Here is a 20,686-nt window from a genome sequence, read left to right on the forward strand (position 1 = left end):
GACTGATCTCCTTTAGAATGGACTGGTTGGATCTCCTTGCAGTCCAAGGGACTCTCAAGAGTCTTCTCTAACACCACAGTTCAAAAGCATCAGTTCTTCGGTGTTCAGCTTTCTTTATAGTCCAACTCTCACATCCATACATGACCACTGGAAAAACCAAAACCTTGACTAGATGGACCTTTATTGGCAAAGTAATGTCTCTGCTTTTTAATATGCTTTCTAGGTTGGTCATAACTTTCCTTCCAAGGAGTAAGCATCTTTTAATTTCATGGCTGCATTTGCATGTATTGGTATCCTTAATTTCCCCTTCTTCTTTATCTATTATTTTTATCTTCATAGCTTTGTATATCTCTTTATTACTTTACTTTTCCCTTTTGTCATTCCTCCTACCTCTTTTTTTCTGAACTGATCATAAATTAGAACGAAATATGTTTGATTATGCATTGTTTTTATTTTTAAAATATGTGGTTAGTATTTTAATTTTTTAAATAGAAAATCTGTGTCTTTAAAACAAAATCAAATCTACTAAAGTTTAAATTATGTTGTCTTCTGCATGATTCCTAATTATTTTTCTTCTGCTTAATAACATTAAATTGAAAAATAAATAGCTCCGCATCATTGATGTGCATGCTCAGTCACTCAGTTATGTCTGACTGTGTGGTCCCATGGGCTGTAGCCCACCAGGCTCCTCTGTCCATGGAATTTTCCAGGCAAGAATACTGGAGTGGGTTCCCATTTACTCCTCCAGGGCATCTTCCTGACCTAGGAATTGAACCCGTGTCTTCTGCAAAGGCGGGGATTCTTTACCATTGTGCCACCTGGGAAACCCCATCATTGCTTTAGCAAAACTCAAAATGAAAAACAGCAAATATGAAGACCAAATAGGTTCTGTATGGAGGACATCTCCTCTGAGCTTTTAATCAGTCCTACAACATGCAGTTCTTTTTCTTTAGAAGAATTATTCTAAGGAGGCTTTGTGACCATCATTTATTTTCTCCTTGCATATCCCTTTGTCACCAGAAGTTATCTTGAATCTAACATAGTTACTATCTACTTGACCACATTATTTTCTTTCTTGATATACCTTGGATTTTCTGTCAGTTACACTACTTTTCTCTTTTTTGAATTACAGTATAAAATATAAACCTCCCTTGACTTTCTATTCATTCAGACCTAATAAATATTCTCATCATTCCATCATTTCTGTCACTGATGGAATGTTAATTTTAGATTCCAATAGAAAGGCCATGTCTCTTTAACTGATATTTGAGTATTTGCACCTAGCATATCTCTACTCTAATATTTCGATCTCGTTGGCATTCTAAAAATTCCTTTTAAAAGAGTTCTACAGTTTGGTTAGCCTTAGAATTCCCAGAGTGCATTCGCTGTTGCATCACAAATTGGTTGTTTTCAAATGTTAAGAGGTCTGTCTTCGAGAGAAGAGATATTTAATAACAAAGATGGAAATAAACAGTTATTGTCCCTTCTGTTAAGAGGTGGAGCTTGCTGTGTGAGATCAATGTTGGATTGCTAGAGAGGTAAATATATTTGTCAATCTTCATATTATAAGGAACAGGATGAAGGAATAAATGGAAACATGTTACAGCTTTTCTGGTGGGACATCTGCTGTCTCATAATGCAATGGTGAGCTGTTATAGCAAAAACAAACTTTTTTATTATTTGAGATCTGAATTCAATAATACAGTAACATCTTTTATCTGTTCTTAATGATATAACTCTTGTTCCTCTGAATATTTAGAATTACTTTATTGAGAATACATAAAACTTTTATTAAGATACCAGTTTTCTTGGTCTTAAATTTATATATCATATTACTAGAGAAAGAAGTGAGGGATATTAGATGGTAATCAATACGATCTGTTAAGGAGTCAATAGAAGAACATAAGTGCATGATAGGAAAGCCAAGCACAGTGGAAAAATCTGCAACCTTTAACCTTTAATACTTAAAGTTTTCTCTTATGTCCTAAAGACAGTCTTGATATCTGAAACAGTATGAAATAACCAATTGTGTAATAGAGTGCAAGGTGCACATAACTTAGGAATAAGTACAGAGAGATTCCTGACTTACTTTTCTAGCAGCAGGTTTTATTATACACAGAAAAAAATGATAAATATTTAAGCCAATGAATGCTAGGAAAAAAGGAAGGAAGGAACAAATGAAAGAAGGGAAAGAGGAAAGGAGAAAGAAAAAAAGAAAGGAAGGAAAGAACAGAACAGAAGGGTTAATTTAGATTGTGCCATTTGTAAATGTTTGTGCTTCAGTTTTGCTTAGGGAATCAATTCATGTGTTTGTGCATGTGTGCGTGTGCATATGTGCATTTGTATACATATCCATGTGTCTATGTGATGTAAACTGCCTCTTTAATAATTCCAGATTTTAGCTATATACAAAAACATCTGCTATTAGTTAATCTATTTGGGTTTAGACACACAAAATCAGATATTTTTACATTTCAAATAGATATATATTACAGTGCAGTATTATCATCTAGTTCAAGTCTTCAAGTTCTGAAAATGTTCCATCCTAAAAATAAACAACTTTTTAGCATGTACAAAAAACATGTGTATTTTATTTGTGCATTTTTATATTTATTTTCATTATGACACTTTCAAAAATAGAATTACAAAGAATGGGATATAATCATATATACATAGAAATTCTACTGTTATTGTTTTTGTGTAGGATGGGGAAATTTCTGCTCTACCCATCTTGAGTTCTTGTGGTTGGACTAATAATAAAATTTATGCAAGGCAATTTAATCACAAGCATAGAGGTCTTACAGAAATGAGATTTAAACAACTGACCAAAGTAGGTGCTTTAATACTTTTTAGATAAAAAAACAGGAACTTTGTAACAGATAGGACAAAGAAATTTAGGCTTTAGATGGTCAATTAGTAAAGAACCTAAATGGAGTCTGGGTTTGGGGTAGAAAAATAAAAAATAACAAGATTTGTTTATATGAGCTTCTCGCTTAAATTCCCTGTCTCTAGGGACAAGGGTGTCCTTTTACCCCAAGATGCAGATGGTGCCACGAAGAGATTTTTTCCTGCTTTCAGGGAGACAGAAAGAAGGATCAGAGTGTCTCCCTTGCATTGACCATTTCTTAACTAACTTATTGAGGCACATTTGAGGTGGCCTACACTGGGTCTTCAAATTTTCATACCAAAAATTATCCTGTACAGTGGATAAGTACACTGCCAATTTAAAGACAACTGTACAGATAAGCCTCAGATCTCAATTTCTCCAGAACAACCAGGATTCTTTTTATTTAGACCAGGATGATGGGTTAATATTCAATAGAGAAAAAGGAAATATTTTAAGAAAGCAGGTTTTTAAAAACGTTTTAGGCAAACATTCCCTAAGGTATAATTTACATACAGTAAATGTATTAATTTTTGTCTAGTTTAATAGTTAAATAAATTTTGAAAAAAAAAAGATACTTTTAACCATTACAGACAAGATATGCAATGTTTCTTGCCTTAAAAAACTCTGCCATTCCTTTTTGCTATCAATTTCCATCTTACCACCTCCCCCCCATTCAAATAAAAATTTGAAGAATTTAAAAAAGTTCATATGCCTCATGTGAATCATAAACAAATGCAGGGCAGGACAGAGTGCTGCATGAGAGAGAAGTTAACAGGAGTGCAGGACAGAAGCAGAACAGTGTGGCTTCAAGATTTGGGTGTTGGCACTTAATGATTTATAGAAGAATAAAGGGTGGAAGTGGCTTCCCCAGTGCTCATGGGTAAAGAATCCACCTGCAGTGCAGGAGACGTGGGTTCAATCCCTGGGTGAGGGAAGATTCCCTGGAGTAGGGCATGGCAACCCACTCCAGCATTCTTGCCTGGAGAATCACACGGACAGAGGAGCCTGGCAGGCTACAGTCCATAGGTCACAAACAGTTAGACACAACTGAAGCAGTAGCAGGCACACAGGTAAAGAGTAGAAGAGATTTCTTCATGTATGGGAGAGTAATGGTATAACATTGGAGAAGGCAATGGCACCCCACTCCAGTACTCTTGTCTGGAAAATCCCATGGATGGAGAAGCCTGGAAGGCTGCAGTCCATGGGGTCGCTGAGGGTGGAACCCGACTGAGCGACTTCACTTTCACTTTTCACTTTCATGCACTGGAGAAGGAAATGGCAACCCATTCCAGTGTTCTTGCCTGGAGCATCCCAGGGATGGGGGAGCCTGGTGGGCTGCTGTCTATGGGGTCACACAGAGTTGGACATGACTGAAATACTTAGCAGCAGCAATGGTATAACATGTAGAATTCACAGTTTTTAGTGGGAGAAAAACTGGAAATAAATTCTCTACTTTCCCATGCACTACAGGCACAGGAGATGAAGATAGAAAATAGCACAGCGGTGACAGAATTCATTCTCCTTGGTCTGACCCAGTCTCAAAATATTCAGCTCCTGGTCTTTGTCCTGATCTCAATTTTCTACCTCATCACCCTCCCTGGAAATTTCCTCATCATCCTCACCATCAGGTCAGACCCCAGTCTCACGGCCCCCCTCTACTTCTTCCTGGGCAACCTGGCCTTCCTGGATGCATCCTACTCCTTCATTGTGGCTCCCAGGATGCTGGTGGACTTCCTCTCTGTGAAGAAGGTGATCTCCTATAGAGGCTGCATCACTCAGCTCTTCTTCTTGCACTTCCTTGGAGGAGGGGAGGGATTACTCCTTGTCGTGATGGCCTTTGACCGCTACATTGCCATCTGTCGTCCTTTACACTATTCGACTGTCATGAACCCTAGAACCTGCTATGCCTTGCTGTTGGTTCTGTGGCTCGGCGGCTTTGTTCATTCCATTATCCAAGTGGCCCTCATCCTCCGCTTGCCCTTCTGTGGTCCAAACCGACTGGACAACTTCTTCTGTGATGTGCCGCAGGTCATCAAGCTGGCCTGCACTGACACCTTTGTGGTGGAGCTCCTGATGGTCTTCAACAGTGGCCTGCTCACCCTGCTGTGCTTCCTGGGCCTTCTGGCCTCCTATGCAATCATCCTCTGCCGTATAAGCGGGTCTGCTTCTGAAGGGAAGAGCAAGGCGCTGTCCACATGCACCACTCATGTCATTATTATACTTCTCATGTTTGGGCCTGCCATCTTTATCTACACTCGTCCCTTCACAGCCTTATCAGCAGACAAGGTGGTTTCCTTTTTCCACACAGTGATCTTTCCTTTGATGAATCCTGTGATTTATACCCTTCGCAACCAGGAAGTTAAAGCTTCCATGAGGAGGATATTGAGCCGGCATGTGTTTTTCTGAATAGGTTTTATAATATGAAGTCATGAACGGGAAATCTGGCTGCAAATTTTTCATTCATTTAACAAATACTGCTTTTCATTGAGTGCCTTCCATTTTTCATATACTACTATAAGTATTGGGTTTTCCCTGGTGGCTCCAATGGTAAAAGTGTCTGCCTACAATGCGGGAGACCTGGGTTTGATCCCTCAGTCAGGAAGATCCCCTGGAGAAGGAAATAGCAACCCACTCCAGTACTCTTGCCTGGAAAATCCCATGGACAGAGGAGCCTGGTAGGCTACAGTCCATGGGGTCACAAAGAGTCGGACACAACTGAGAGACTTCACTTCACTTTATTGTAACTAGTGGGGGAAAGTTATGCATAACAAGAGAATACACTTTGTGTGTTTAAAGAACACAAAAGAAACACCAGAATGGTTGCAGTATAATGAATAAGTGTGAGAAATTTTAGGTGTTAATTTATAGGTAAGGGTCAAATAACTAAGGTCTCTTGGGTTGAGATAAGAAGTTTTATTTTATTCTAATTGCAGTAACAATTCATATTTAGTACTTTAAGCAAGAGAGTTGACTTATCTGAAATTGTTTCTTCTATGATTTAGAGGAATATCAGGTTTCTAGGCAGAGATCAATAACCAGAAAAACATCATTAAAAGCCAAATGTTATGCTGCAGACTTGTTTTGAGCAGCTTAAAAAGTTTGAAAATTTTTGAAAACATATATCTTCTTCCTCCCTCAAAGTTGGTAGATATATGAAAGGAAAATAATTGGTTTTATAGAAAAAGTACCATGCAAATATTTCACTTGATTGTTTTTCAGAGCTTCATGATCATTACTAATGAGCTATTACAAACCCTCCCTGGATATTAAAATCTGCTTTCAACTGATTTCAATCTGATTATGATAATGATTCTTATTGGTATTGTAGATTCTGTTGGAGGTTACATAAACCACTCTAGTTATTTTCAGTATAGTGGGGTTTAATGTGGGAAATTAGGTACTTATAAAATTTTTTATGGAGTGGGAGACCGTTATATGTGCTGGGCTATAGACGTTTAAACATATATTAATAAAGAAGTAGAGAATCCAACAGCTTATATTGAGGTTAATTTTTAAAAAATTGACAGTATATGTGAGCTGCTGTCAGTAGAGATGGGCTTCCCTGGTGGCTCAGATGGCAAGGAATCTGCCTGCAATGCAGGAGACCCGGGTTTAATCCCTGGGTTGGAAAGATCCCTTGGAGGGGGTATGGCAACCCATTCCAGTATTTTTGCCTGGAAAATCCCATGGACACCACCAGAGGAGCCTGGTGGGCTACAGTCTTTGGGGTCTCAAAGGGTTGGACACAAATGAGCGACTAAGGCTTACAGGATATTTGAACAATGCTATCTACAGATTTGACTTAGTTGCTATTTATAGACTACTGCACTCAACAATGACAAGCAAATGTTCTTCTCAAGTGCACCAGTCATTCTCAAAGATAGATCATAGGAGAGCCCATAAAAGTCTCACTGTATTTCATATAGAATACATGCTCTGACCACAATGAGCCTGAATTGGAAACGACTGAGAAGAGAAACATATTCCACAAATATGTGCAAATATATTCACATGCTTTTAATAACTTAATGTACACCAGAAATATTACAGGGGACATTAAAGATATTTTTCCTTTAATAATCTATCTTCTGAGAGTTTGATTATTTCTTATTTGATTGTTTCTTGAATAACTGTTTGGCAGATACAGCAGATGAGCAACTGGGTCTGAAGCTTCCTTTGTGGGAAGATTTTAAATTACAAATTAAATTTCTTTAGTAAATATACAGCAATTCAAGTTATTTGTTTCTTCTTGAGTTAGTTTTGGTAATTAATGGTCTTAGGATTTTGTGCATTCGAGCTAAGTTATCAAATTTATTGGCACGAAATTGCTCGGGATGTTCCATTAGCATTCTTTAAATTTCTGTAATATTCATAATAATTGTTTTTTTAACTCCTGATATTATTAGTTTGTGTAATCTCTTTTTCCCCTTGAAAATGTGGCTAAATTTTTCTGAATTTTATTGTTCTTTACAAGAAACTAGCTTTTGGGTTCATTTATTTTTCTCAATTTAAGAAATTTATATATTTCTTCCTTTACCTATATTATTTAGTTTCTTCTTTCTTTGGATTTAATTTTATGTTTTTTTCCTAAATTTGGAGATTAAATTATTGATTTAAATTCTTTCTTACAAACCTTTTAAATAAAATCAGTTGCTGCTACAAATTTTCCTCTCAGCACTACTTTATCTACATATTGCATATTTTTTATGTTGTGTTCTCATTTGCATTCCATTAATAATATATTCTAATTTAAACTTTGATTTTCTTACTCATGGGTTATTCAGAGTGTGTTTTTTCCTAAAGTTTTGAGAATATGCCTAATACATTTCTAGTTTAATTCTATTGTAGTCTAAGAACATATTTGATATGATCTCAGTTTTTAAAAGTTTGAAATTTGTCCTATGTCCCAGAATAAATCTATCAGATTAATACCTGTCATGTTGAATGCCATCATAAATTTTGAATTTAAAACATAAGAGTGTACTTTTGAAAAATATTGAAAAATTCTCACGATATATCTACAGGACACAGCAATAATAGCTCAACATTGCTGCTGCTGCTGCTAAGTCGTTTCAGTCATGTCTGATTCTGTGCAACCCCATAGACGGCAGGCCACCAGGCTCCACCGTCCCTGGGATTCTCCAGGCAAGAACACTGGAGTGGGTTGCCATGTTCTTCTCCAATGCCTGAAAGTGAAAAATGAAAGTGAAGTCACCCAGTCATGTCCAACTCTTAGTGACCCCATGGACTGCAGCCTACTAGGCTCCTCCGTCCATGGGATTTTCCAGGCAAGAGTACTGGAATGGGGTGCCATTGCCTTCTCCACAACATAGCTGAGAAATTGTCAATTTTATCATCAGTTAGATATATCCTTTATGTGTAGTGTAAAACAGCATCTCATGGATTATCTCCTGAATTTCTTCCAATGAATTGTAAACTTAATCAAATATAATCTGTTAGAAATTACCCACTTTTCCAGTCTTGCCTGTTACTGTTTCAGCACAGGAAGGGAGTTTGATTCTTCAATGACTTTGCACACTGTTCTCCTTTACCTCTTGCTGATGAACGTTTCAGTGAAGACTGAACCATAGTGCTTCCTGCTTCTTGATATATTTCCAATGCCCATACCAGCGTTTACTTCTCTTTGCTCTCATGATACTCTAGCTGTTCTTTTACAAAGATTTTACCATTATTTTATATGTGTCTGTGTTTAAAATTTCTATCTTCTTTGAAATTAGAGTTTGTACTATTTGTGTTTCATCACAATGACTTGCTCTGATAGATTCTCAATAATGGCTAGTAAGAAGTGAATGAGTAATGCATGCATTATGATTTCTTATTGTACAAAGCTGACTTGAAAAATTTTAAATAGGAACCAATATAGAGTTTTACTTAATGTGATTATGTTAATAATAATAATAATTTTAAAAACTGACTTTTTGGTAGAAAGGAATTGATGAAACATATATAACACCTGATAAGAAGAGCCAGCTCATTAGAAAAGACCCTGATGCTGGAAAGATTGAAGGCAAAAGAGGGTGTCAGAGGATGAGATGGTTAGATAGCATCATCAACTCAAAGGACATGAATCTGAGCAAATTCTGTGGGTAGTGGAGATAGTGGAGGACAGGGAGGCCTGGTGTGTGGCAGTCTGTGGGTTCTCAGGGTCAAACATGACTTAGTGACTGAACAATAGCAATATATACAATAAAAATAAAGGTCGAGAATGTACATAAAGTATTTTCTCCATATTTGGTACATACTTAAACTTTTTTGTCTAAATATAAGGACATATTATATATATTGTTTTTTAAACTGCTTTTTAAAAAATATTCTGGAACCTATATTATGCATGAATATATATGTTATACATACATATTATACTTTAAATGCCTGTAAAGTATTGAGTTGTATGCAGCTATTAAAATTTATTTAAACAAACCCTACTTTTGCATATTTATCACTTTTTTAAAAGACTGTATAATGACATTAGTTTTTATATGCATAATGTTTTGGGGAAGATGCACAAAGAGTAATAGCTATTTCCTATTGTGAAGTTTGTGTTGGGGGATAAAAAATGGGATGGAATTTTCTCTCTGTATAAATTTTTTCACTCTCTTGGCACTTTGACCCCTTTTCTATTCCTCAACACACCAGATCTTCCTTCCTTTTTAAATTGGAAAAAAGAAGACTACTAGCCTTTTCAGAAAAAGGTGGATATTATTGCTTGATATACAGATCTTTCTTTTTGATGATCACTTACTGGAATGGCTTCTTTTAGACACTCAGCTTTTACTTTAATGAAACCTCCTCAGAAAGATCCTCTCTGACCATCCTTCCTAAAACACCAATCTCTTTCCCAAGCTCTCTGCAACTCACACTCTGCTATATTTCCTTTCTAACACTCATTACTATCTGATGTTTTCTTTCCTGCTTGTTTGCTTATTGTCTGTCTCCCTGAATTAGAATGTAAGATTCTAAAGGAAAAGACTTTTGTCTTGTCTGTACTGTACTGTTGACACAATACTGCCAGGCTCAGGGGAGACACCCAATAAGTTAATTGAGTTTGGTGCAAAAATCTAAGGATGTGTCAAAAAACTCAGTAATAGAGATAAATAATATCAATATTTTTTAAAATAAAAAGATCCCATTTTAAAAAGCCTAAGAACTAGCTTAGATCTTCATATTAATTTTGTCTTACATATTGGGATGAAGGTTAAGAAGTAAAATTCTCACTGTTTGCAGATGACATGATCCTCTACATAGAAAACCCTAAAGACTCCACCAGAAAATTACTAGAACTAATCAATGACTATAGCAAAGTTGCAGGATATTAAATCAACACACAGAAATCCCTTGCATTCCTATACACTAATAATGAGAAAACAGAAAGAGAAATTAAGGAAACAATTCCATTCACCATTGCAATGGAAAGAATAAAATACTTAGGAATATATCTACCTAAAGAAACTAAAGACCTATGTATAGAAAACTATAAAACACTGGTGAAAGAAATCAAAGAGGACACTAATAGATGGAGAAATATACCATGTTCATGGATTGGAAGAATCAATATAGTGAAAATGAGTATACTACCCAAAGCAATTTATAGATTCAATGCAATCCCTATCAAGCTACCAACAGTATTCTTCACAGAGCTAGAACAAATAATTTCACAATTTGTATGGAAATACAAAAAACCTCGAATAGCAAAAGCTATCTTGAGAAAGAAGAATGGAACTGGAGGAATCAATCTACCTGACTTCAGGCTCTACTACAAAGCCAAAGTCATCAAGACAGTATGGTCCTGGCACAAAGACAGAAATATAGATCAATGGAACAAATTAGAAAGCCCAGAGATAAATGCATGCACATATGGACACCTTATCTTTGACAAAGGAGGCAAGAATATACAATAGATTAAAGACAATCTCTTTAACAAGTGGTGCTGGGAAAACTGGTCAACCACTTGTAAAAGAATGAAACTGAAACACTTTCTAACACCATACACAAAAATAAACTCAAAATGGATTAAAGATCTAAACGTAAGACCAGAGACTATAAAACTCCTAAAGGAGAATGTAGGCAAAACACTCTCCGACATACATCACAGCAGGATCCTCTATGACCCACAGCCCAGAATATTGGAAATAAAAGCAAAAATAAACAAATGGGACCTAATTAAACTTAAAAGCTTCTGCACAACAAAGGAAACTATAAGCAAGGTGAAAAGACAGCCTTCAGAATGGGAGAAAATAATAGCAAATGAAGCAACTGACAAACAACTAATCTCAAAAATATACAAGCAACTTCTACAGCTCAATTCCAGAAAAATAAATGACCCAATCAAAAAATGGGCCAAAGAACTAAATAGACATTTCTCCAAAGAAGACATACAGATGGCTTACAAACACATGAAAAGATGCTCAACATCACTCATTATCAGAGAAATGCAAATCAAAACCACTATGAGGTACCATTTCATGCCAGTCAGAATGGCTGCAATCCAAAAGTCTACAAGCAATAAATGCTGGAGAGGGTGTGGAGAAAAGGGAACCCTCTTACACTGTTGGTGGGAATGCAAACTAGTACAGCCACTATGGAGAACAGTGTGGAGATTCCTTAAAAAACTGGAAATAGAACTGCCTTATGATCCAGCAATCCCACTGCTGGGCATACACACTGAGGAAACCAGAATTGAAAGAGACACGTGTACCCCAATGTTCATCGCAGCACTGTTTATAATAGCCAGGACATGGAAGCAACCTAGATGTCCATCAGCAAATGAATGGATAAGAAAGTTGTCGTACATATACACAATGGAGTATTACTCAGCCATTAAAAAGAATACATTTGAATCAGTTCTAATGAGGTGGGTGAAACTGGAGCCTATTATACAGAGTGAAGTAAGCCAGAAAGAAAAACACCAATACAGTATACTAACGCATATATATGGAATTTAGAAAGACAGTAACAATAACCCTGTATACAAGACAGCAAAAGAGACACTGATGTATAGAACAGTCTTTTGGACTCTGTTGGAGAGGGAGAGGGTGTGGATGATTTGGGAGAATGGCATTGAAATACGTACAATATCATATATGGAATGAGTCGGCAGTCCAGGTTCAATGCATGATACTGGATGCTTGGGGCTGGTGCACTGGGACGACCCAGAGGGATGGTATGGGGAGGGAGGAGGGAGGAGGGTTCAGGATGGGGAACACATGTATACCTGTGGCGGGTTCATTTCGATATTTGGCAAAACTAATACAATAGTGTAAAGTTTAAAAATAAAATAAAATTTAAAAAAAAAAGAAGTGAGGAAAGCCTCAGATTATGTTTATAATTATGGAAAACATTACAATTTTCAAAGTCAAAGACTTTTGGGAGGCAGAACTCTAACCTACTTCAAGGTGGGGCTCTTACTCCACTGAAGTGCATATCTAACCCTGTGTATTTTCTTTTTCTTTCTTTTTCCTATATACAGGCCTCTTTATCACTGGTTTCCTTTTGTAGTTTGTGGATTTGTGGAACGTGTATTACAGACCAGTGTCTCTCTGTCTCTTGAGCTTCAAAGATTTTATAATTGTCTTTCCATTTATGTCTCCATAAGTCTTTCTTTTCCCTGTTTTCTTGTTCTGTTTTGGTCATTCTAACCTTGTACTTCTTTATTTTTTCTCTCTTCTCTTTTTTAATTTCTCACACTATGTCCTTGAGATGAAAACAGATTAGAACAAATATATATTTGATTATGAATTTTATTTAGTTTACAAAAATGTGTGTTTAGTGATTTGGTTTTGAAGTGACACACAAACTCAGATTTACTTTTAAAGCAAAACAATGAATAAAACAACGAGATATAACAAGACTAAATTACGTTGTATTTAATTACTCTGAATTTTAATTAATTTTTTATTTTAGTAATAGTCAATGAAAAAAAAAATACCTCTCCACTCCTTGTTTTAGCTGAGGAAAGAAAACGTGAGTAAACAACAAATACCAAGATCAGGATACATTTTTTCATATCCTATTTAGGAGGTCACTCATCTTTGAGAAAGTGATACATTTTACACCACACAGTTCTTTTTTCTAAGAAGTACTAGGCTTTGAATATCTTCATGAGCATTATTCATATTCTGTCTGCTATGTCTACATCACCAGGAACCAGCAACATGCTGAATCTTACATACTCATTACTGACTTGACCACATTATTTGCTTTTAGGGTCAGACTGATGGTGAAGATAGAGGAATGAGTAATGCATATGCCTTGAGGGCAAAATCTAAGGGAGTGACAAAAATTTAGTAATAAACAATATTCTAATCAAATTTTTGAAGTGGGGTCGATTGACAATATTTTATTAGTTTCAAGTGTATAGCATACTGATTCAGATACACACCATTAAAAGTTATTTCAAGATAATGGCTATAATTCCCTGTGCTATACCTTATATCCTGTTGCTAATTTATTTTATACATATGAGTTTGTATCTTCTAATCCCACACCCCTAATCTGCCCTGTCCCTATGATATCCACTGGTTTGTGCTCTATATTTGTGAGTCTGTTTCTGTTTAGCATAAACATTCATTAGTAGTTAACATTCTACATATAAATGATATGATACAGTATTTGTCTGACATTTCACTAAGCATAATATTCTCTAGGTCTACTTGATATTGTAAAAAAACAAAATTAATTTTACAAAACTATGATAAACAAAATAAACACTAAATTTTAAATAAATGCTGGGTTAGTAATAGTGCCATTTTGAGCCATATTGGAACCTGAGATAAAAGGAAACATTTGTAATGTTGGTGTCTTTATTTTGAAGATTTGATATTCTTGTTCATAATTTTTCCATTAACTCTGACTTTTAAACATTGCACTAAATTTTTATTTACCTTGATTACTAGGGGTTTTGGTATCAGGGTAAATTTTGCACCTGAGGCAATAATTCACATGTCTCATCCTCAATCTGATTCTGCTTGCTTCCTTGGTATACATATCAACAATCTCTCATCATTTATTTACATTTTTTTCTCTTTTTGATTTTATTATAAGATGTAAATAAACTTTTCTTAACTTTCTGTTTACTTTTGATCTAATAGACTTCCAAATAAGGTTGTACTATTTCAGTCACTGATAGGATTTTGGTATCAGAATTCAGGATTAACTCCCTGGGGCAGTAGATGACATATTCTAAAATATTTGCCCTTTACAAAGCTCTGGTATTTTCCTTGCCAAATTCAGTTGACAATCTAATCACTCCCTTTGGAAATAGTCAGCAGAGTTGTGGCAGTCTCAAATCTCCAAAGCTCTTTCTCCATCGCATCATAAAGAGAGGAGATTTCAAAATCTAATGTTCTCTATGTGATGACAAATATTTATGAACAATGACAAGGATGGTCAGTTAATGTTTTATGGGAATGGGGAGGAAGGCAGCATTATGAGAGTTATGTAAAATCTGGAGATTCAGATTTCTGGAGTTTGGGAGCTATTCATATTTTTGAGAAACAAGAAGGAGAGGACAATAGAAATATACTGTAACTATTCTGCTGGTTCATTGGCTGCCTTGAAATGCAATGGACTAAAGGTCAGAGTTTGAGCAGGAATATTCAGAGGCTTAGGTCTAAATTCATGACTGTGGCATTTTCTACTCTCTCCCCAATAGATTTCCATTTATTTTTGATAATTGAAAGAATTACTTTAATGGTGGACAAACACTTTCATTCTATTTCCATAATTATGTGAAATGATCAATAGCTTTCAGAATTGACATTTCATTTAAAACCAAGAAGCATGTAAATGACTGATATATTTTCTTTTCTTTTTACAGTACAGATGAAGAAAATGCAAAGAGGGTAGGCCAAGGGTTCCAGAGAAAAGCTTCACAGATTTTATGTTTTGCATTCACAGATTTTATGTTTTGCATTCACAGATGTTGCAGAACATTAGCCCAGATCTTATTTTCCATACTCAACATATTTGAGAAATTCTTGTGTTGCCTGTGATTCTGTTATTTATCTAATCAGGGTTTTTGATGGTTAGATAGAAAGTTGTGAAACAGAGAATAGTTTCCTGTAAAAATAGGAATTTTATATGAAGTCTTTTTCACCTCCACAGTTTCTTATCTCTATTTAATCACTCAGATTTGTGCAGCTACCATCACTCAGAGTTCATCCTAAAGACATTTACAGAGGCTCTAGTGGCAGTGTGTCCATTCATTAGAGGTATCATTTAATGTCTAAATATTTTCCAGGTTTTTAGCTCTTCTTTAAACTTACTTAAATGAGCTAGCTATTACTACCATCATCAGCTCAATTTGATCCTGATATAACCCTTGTCAGAGTCAACACATTATTCTATTTCTTGAATGAAAATTCAGATTTCTGAAATCTAAGTGACTTGTCCAGGGTCAAGAGTTAATGAATTGCTGAGCCGAGTCATCATAATCAGATAAAATGATTCCAAATCAATTTCAGTTACGACATTGTCTAGAAAGTTAGCATTTGAAGGATATATATATATAGGTAATTTATAATCAATCTGTTCTATTGATGAGGGAATTCCTTATTGAAGGTGCATTCATTTGTTTGATGGTTTATATATTCATTGTGAGCATAGTATCAATTAAACCTTTGATCATGTTGCCTAAGCAACATTTTTCAGAATATGTAAACTTGTTAATATATGTTTAAATAATTTACAAGCTTCAGTTAATATGATGACAGATGTTGTACTCAAAGCTTTGGAAATATTGTTAAATATATTCATTTCATTAGAGAGATAGTAATGAGATTTATTTTTCTTAAGAAAGGTAATCAACTCATTTTATCAGGTCATTTACATGCAGAAAAAAAGTGAGGAAATGGATAGCAGTTAACGAATGGTTCAGGTTTTGTAAATTGAAAAGAAATGTCTTCATTCAAGAGAAAACGGTTAGTTCAGTTCAGTCACTCAGTCATGTCCGACTCTTTGCGACCCCATGGACTGCAGCATGCCAGTCTTCCCTGCCCATCACCAACTCCTGTGGTTTACTCAAACTCATGTCCATTTAGTCGGTGATGGCATCCAACCTTCTCATCCTCTGTCATCCCCTTCTCCTCCTGCCTTCAATCTTTCCCAGCATCAGGGTCTTTTCAAATGAGTCAGTTCTTTGCATCAGGTGGTCAAAGTATTGGAGTTTCAGCTTCAGCATCAGTCCTTCCAATGAGTATTCAGGAATGATTTCCTTTAAGATGGACTGGTTGGATCTCCTTGCAGTCCAAGGGACTCTCAAGAGTCTTCTCCAACACCACAGTTCAAAAGCATCAATTCTTTGGTACTCAGCTTTATAGTCCAACTCTCACATCCATACGTGACTACTGGAAAAACTAGAGCCTTGACTAGACAGACCTTTGTTGGCAAAGTAATGTCTCTGCTTTTGAATATGCCATCTAGGTTGGTCATAACTTTTCTTTCAAGGAGTAAGAGTCTTTTAATTTTATGGCTGGAGTCACCACCTGCAGTGATCTTGGAGCTAAAAAAAAAATAAAATCTGCCACTGTTTCCACTGTTTCCCCATCTATTTGCCATGAAGTGATGGGACTGGATTCCATGATCTTAGTTTTCTGAATGTTGAGCTTTAAGCCAACTTCTTCACTCTCCTTTTTCACTTTCATCAAGAGGCTTTTTAGTTCTTCGCTTTCTGCCATAAGTGTGGTGCATATCTGAGGTTATTGATATTTCTCCCTGAAATCTGGGAAAATGGTTAGTACTCCATACTGAATTATTCTTTTGTAGACCAAATGTTTAGAATGGAAGATGATGGAAAGCATACACATTGCTCATTCTTGCTTGAAAGGAAACAACAGTGATGCTCTTTAAAATAAAATAGCCAGACAGGCATGACACATAAAGGAGTAACAATGAACATGAGAAGTGGAGACAGTGAAAAGCTTTCAGTGTGAAAGGATCTGAATAAAAGAATGGAAGAAAGAAGAGAAAATGATAAAGAGTGAGATTTAAAGAAAGCAAAATAAAAAGTCAAGAAAATTAGGAGCAAATGAGAGACAATAAATTAATAGGGGAAAAACAAACTGCAATTGAGCTCATAAAATAAATTAGGAAATGAAAGGCTTCTTGATGAATAAAAAGGGAGAGAAAGAGAAAAGAGAGAAAATGAGAAAGGAAGCATGAAGAAATGTTCAGAGACGGGGAACGTCTAGCTCCAGGAGCTGGTCTGACCACAGTTTGCCCTCAAGGCAAGTACAGCGTTGCCTGATGATGTTTGTGTCTCTGCCCAAAGAGTGAAGGAGGCTGTCTTCTTGGCCTTCCTATTCCTCTATTGTGTCATCACTGCCAGAGTCAGATGCATCTCTTAATTAGCTGAAGGGCTAAAGAAGATTAAGGATATAGTGGTGAGAATTTAGATTTCTCTTTCAGCCTCTTCCTTTTTTATTTTTTAAAATATATATTTATTTCAAGATTCTTGTGCTGTTTTTCAAAATAACTTTATTTATTTATTTTTGGCTGTGTTAAGTCTTCATTGCTATGTGGGCTTTTCTCTAGCTGCAGCAAGCAGGGTCTACTCTGCTTGAATTGAGGGAGGTACATGGGCTTCTCACAATGGTGACTTTTCCTGTTGTGGAGTATAGGCTCTAGGGTATTTGGGCTTCAGTAGTCGTGGCGTGTAGGCTCAGTAGTTGTGGTACTTGGCTCTAGAGCACAGGCTCAGTACTTGTACATGGGCTTAGATACACAGCAGCATGTTGGGCCAGAGATCAAACTCATGTCTCCTGTATTGGTAGACAGATTCTTTACCACTGAGCCACCAGGGACATCCTCAGCCTGGCAACAGTTTTCCCACTAATGTGGCTAACATATAATTTTTTATTCTGGTGATGGTCATAATTTGTATGTATTTTTTTGGAAATGTATTTTATTTTACTTAGAGAAATGTTCACCTGATACATAGTCTTTGGATTGATGCGAAGCACCATTTTGGAATCACAGTCAGGGAAATACATAGACAAGAACAGGATATGGGAAGAGAATGGATCAAGTATGTCAGGTAGCATGGAATCCTTTTGTTGGAAAACAGTGAAAAAGCAGAGATGACAAGAAATAGGCAGAGTGGGAGAGCCTATAACTCTCAATTATAAAAACATTCAGAAATCTTCTCATGTCTTAGGGATATCATCAAACGCTGACACATCATGAAATGACACATCACTCACATCAACTCTGAGTGAGCTTGTGGGATGCAGTGAACCTAAGAGGAAATAGAGGGAACTCTTCACCTGCATTCCTGGGTTTCTCGGGTGTATTTTTATTTACAGGTGATGGAATGAATATTGAGATAAGTGTCTGTGGAAGTAGAGACAAGTTAGGAAGTAAGCAGAGAGGCTAACTGGAGGCCCTACAAGATATTTTTTTTATTACAATTTTGTGTAAGTCTCACTTTGCCTCTGAGCGTGTGTGTGTGTGTGCATGCATGCATACATGCAGTGTTTCTATACATATATATGCTGACATTTTAAAGGAAGATTTTCAAAAATTCCATCTGTGGATGGTAGTACCTGTATATTAGTCATTCCATTCAGTTCTGGAGACATGTAAAGCAGATATTTTAATATTTCTTAAAATATGTACCATAACAAACCACTGTACATATTGTTTCGTTTTCTTTTTTTTTCCTTTCTATTACGTTCCTCTTATTTTTCATTCATACTTCTCTCTTTGTGTCTTTCTTTCCTAGTGACTAAGTCACTAGCGTTTTGTCAAGGTTTTTGTGTCTCTTTGTACATGTTCCAAAAAATTACTTAAGACATATTGTTTATAACTAACGTGGTAAGTTTGTCAGATATTTTTACCTAGAGAACAGTCCAAGTCTAGATGTAAGAAATTGTAATAACAATAAACTCTGCTTCTTTATGTACTTCAGGCAGAGACAATGGAGAGAGAGAACAGTACTGTGGTATCTGAATTTATCCTTGCTGGTCTGACTCAGTCTCAGGATGTTCAGCTCCTGGTCTTCACACTGGTCTTAATTTTCTACCTCATCATCCTCCCTGGAAATTTCCTCATCATCCTCACCATCAGGTCAGACCCCAGTCTCACGGCCCCCCTCTACTTCTTCCTGGGCAACCTGGCCTTCCTGGATGCATCCTACTCCTTCATTGTGGCTCCCAGGATGCTGGTGGACTTCCTCTCTGAGAAGAAGGTGATCTCCTATACAGGCTGCATCACTCAGCTCTTCTTCTTGCACTTTCTTGGAGGAGGGGAGATGCTACTCCTAATTGTGATGGCCTTTGACCGCTACATTGCCATCTGTCGTCCTTTACACTATTCGACTGTCATGAACCCTAGAGCCTGCTATGCCTTGCTGTTGGCTCTGTGGCTTGGAGGCTTTGTTCATTCCATTATCCAAGTGGCCCTCATCCTCCGCTTGCCCTTCTGTGGTCCAAACCGACTGGACAACTTCTTCTGTGATGTGCCGCAGGTCATCAAGCTGGCCTGCACTGACACCTTTGTGGTGGAGCTGCTTATGGTCTTCAACAGTGGTCTGATGACCCTCCTGTGCTTCCTGGGCCTTCTGGCCTCCTATGCAGTCATCCTCTGCCGTGTACATGGTTCCTCCTCTGAGGGGAAGAGCAAGGCGCTGTCCACGTGCACCACTCATGTCATTATTATACTTCTCATGTTTGGGCCTGCCATCTTTATCTACACTCGTCCCTTCACAGCCTTATCAGCAGACAAAGTGGTTTCCTTTTTCCACACAGTGATCTTTCCTTTGATGAATCCTGTGATTTATACCCTTCGCAACCAGGAAGTAAAAGCTTCCATGAGGAAGATATTGAGTCAACACATGGTTTGTTGAATGGACTTTATAATAAGAAGTCTTGAAGGGGAAATTCTGGCTGAAAATCATTCACTTATTTAAAAAATATCCACGTGTATACCTGTGGCGGATTCATGTTGATGTATGGCAAAACCAATACAATATTGTAAAGTTAAAAAATAAAATAAAATATTAAAAAAAAGAAAAGTAAAAAAAAAAATATTGTTTTTCATTGAGTGCCTCCCATTGCCAGGTACCATTGTTGTCAATATGGGAAAGTTATAATAACAAGAAAACAAACATGCTATCTTATTCAAGAACATAAAGGAAACACCAGCCTGGTTGGAGTAAGGAATAAGTGTAAGAGATTTAGTTCTTAAGTTATATATGGCTAGAGTGTCATATAAATAATGCTTTTTATACCAAAATAAAAAGTTTTATTCTATTCTATTTGAAGTAAGAATTCATCTTAATATTTTAAGCAGGTGAGTGATTCATTCACAATTGTTCTTTTATTATTTAGAACAACGTTATCAAGATTCTGGGCAAAGACCAGTAAGGACAATGAATCTTCACAAGTCATATGTTATGTTACAGTCCTATTTTGAACAATTTAAAAAGCCTGAGATTCTTGAAATACATATATTTTCCTCCTTCACCCAAATTTGGTAGCAGGGTAAGAAAACAAAATAACTGGTCTTATGGAAAAAAATGTCATGCAATTATTTCACTTGATTGTTTTCAGAGCTTCTTGATTATGATTAATGGAAAAAATTGAAAAGAAAAACAGCTACATTTGACATGTTAACAAATATATGTGTGGCCAAAAGGCAAAGAGTGATGAAAATCTGCCCACTCCATGTGGATGTGTGAGTTTGTTTCTGTATAATTACAGAGGTTTCCTCCTTAACTGAGGATGGTATAAAGGACCATCCATGCATAAAATTAAAGTAAAAAAGCTGTTAAGGAAATTTGTA

At 36.3% G+C, this 20,686-nt stretch overlaps 2 protein-coding genes across 2 annotated transcripts; both read left to right on the forward strand.

The window, feature by feature from the left end:
• The first annotated feature begins 4,366 nt into the window (after window positions 1–4,366).
• LOC133255372 (olfactory receptor 4N2-like) lies at window positions 4,367–5,293 on the forward strand. Its single transcript, XM_061429831.1, has one exon. It carries the CDS (start codon window positions 4,367–4,369, stop codon window positions 5,291–5,293), a length of 927 nt encoding a protein of 308 aa, XP_061285815.1.
• Window positions 5,294–18,821: 13,528 nt separating this feature from the next.
• Window positions 18,822–19,930, forward strand: LOC133255373 (olfactory receptor 4N2-like). The gene has a single exon (XM_061429832.1). The coding sequence runs from the start codon at window positions 18,822–18,824 to the stop codon at window positions 19,746–19,748; it is 927 nt and encodes a 308-aa protein (XP_061285816.1). The 3' UTR covers window positions 19,749–19,930.
• The last annotated feature ends 756 nt before the right edge of the window (window positions 19,931–20,686 follow it).

This window comes from Bos javanicus, chromosome 10, assembly GCF_032452875.1.
Source record: "Bos javanicus breed banteng chromosome 10, ARS-OSU_banteng_1.0, whole genome shotgun sequence".
In the NCBI taxonomy this organism is placed as follows: Eukaryota; Metazoa; Chordata; class Mammalia; order Artiodactyla; family Bovidae; genus Bos; species Bos javanicus.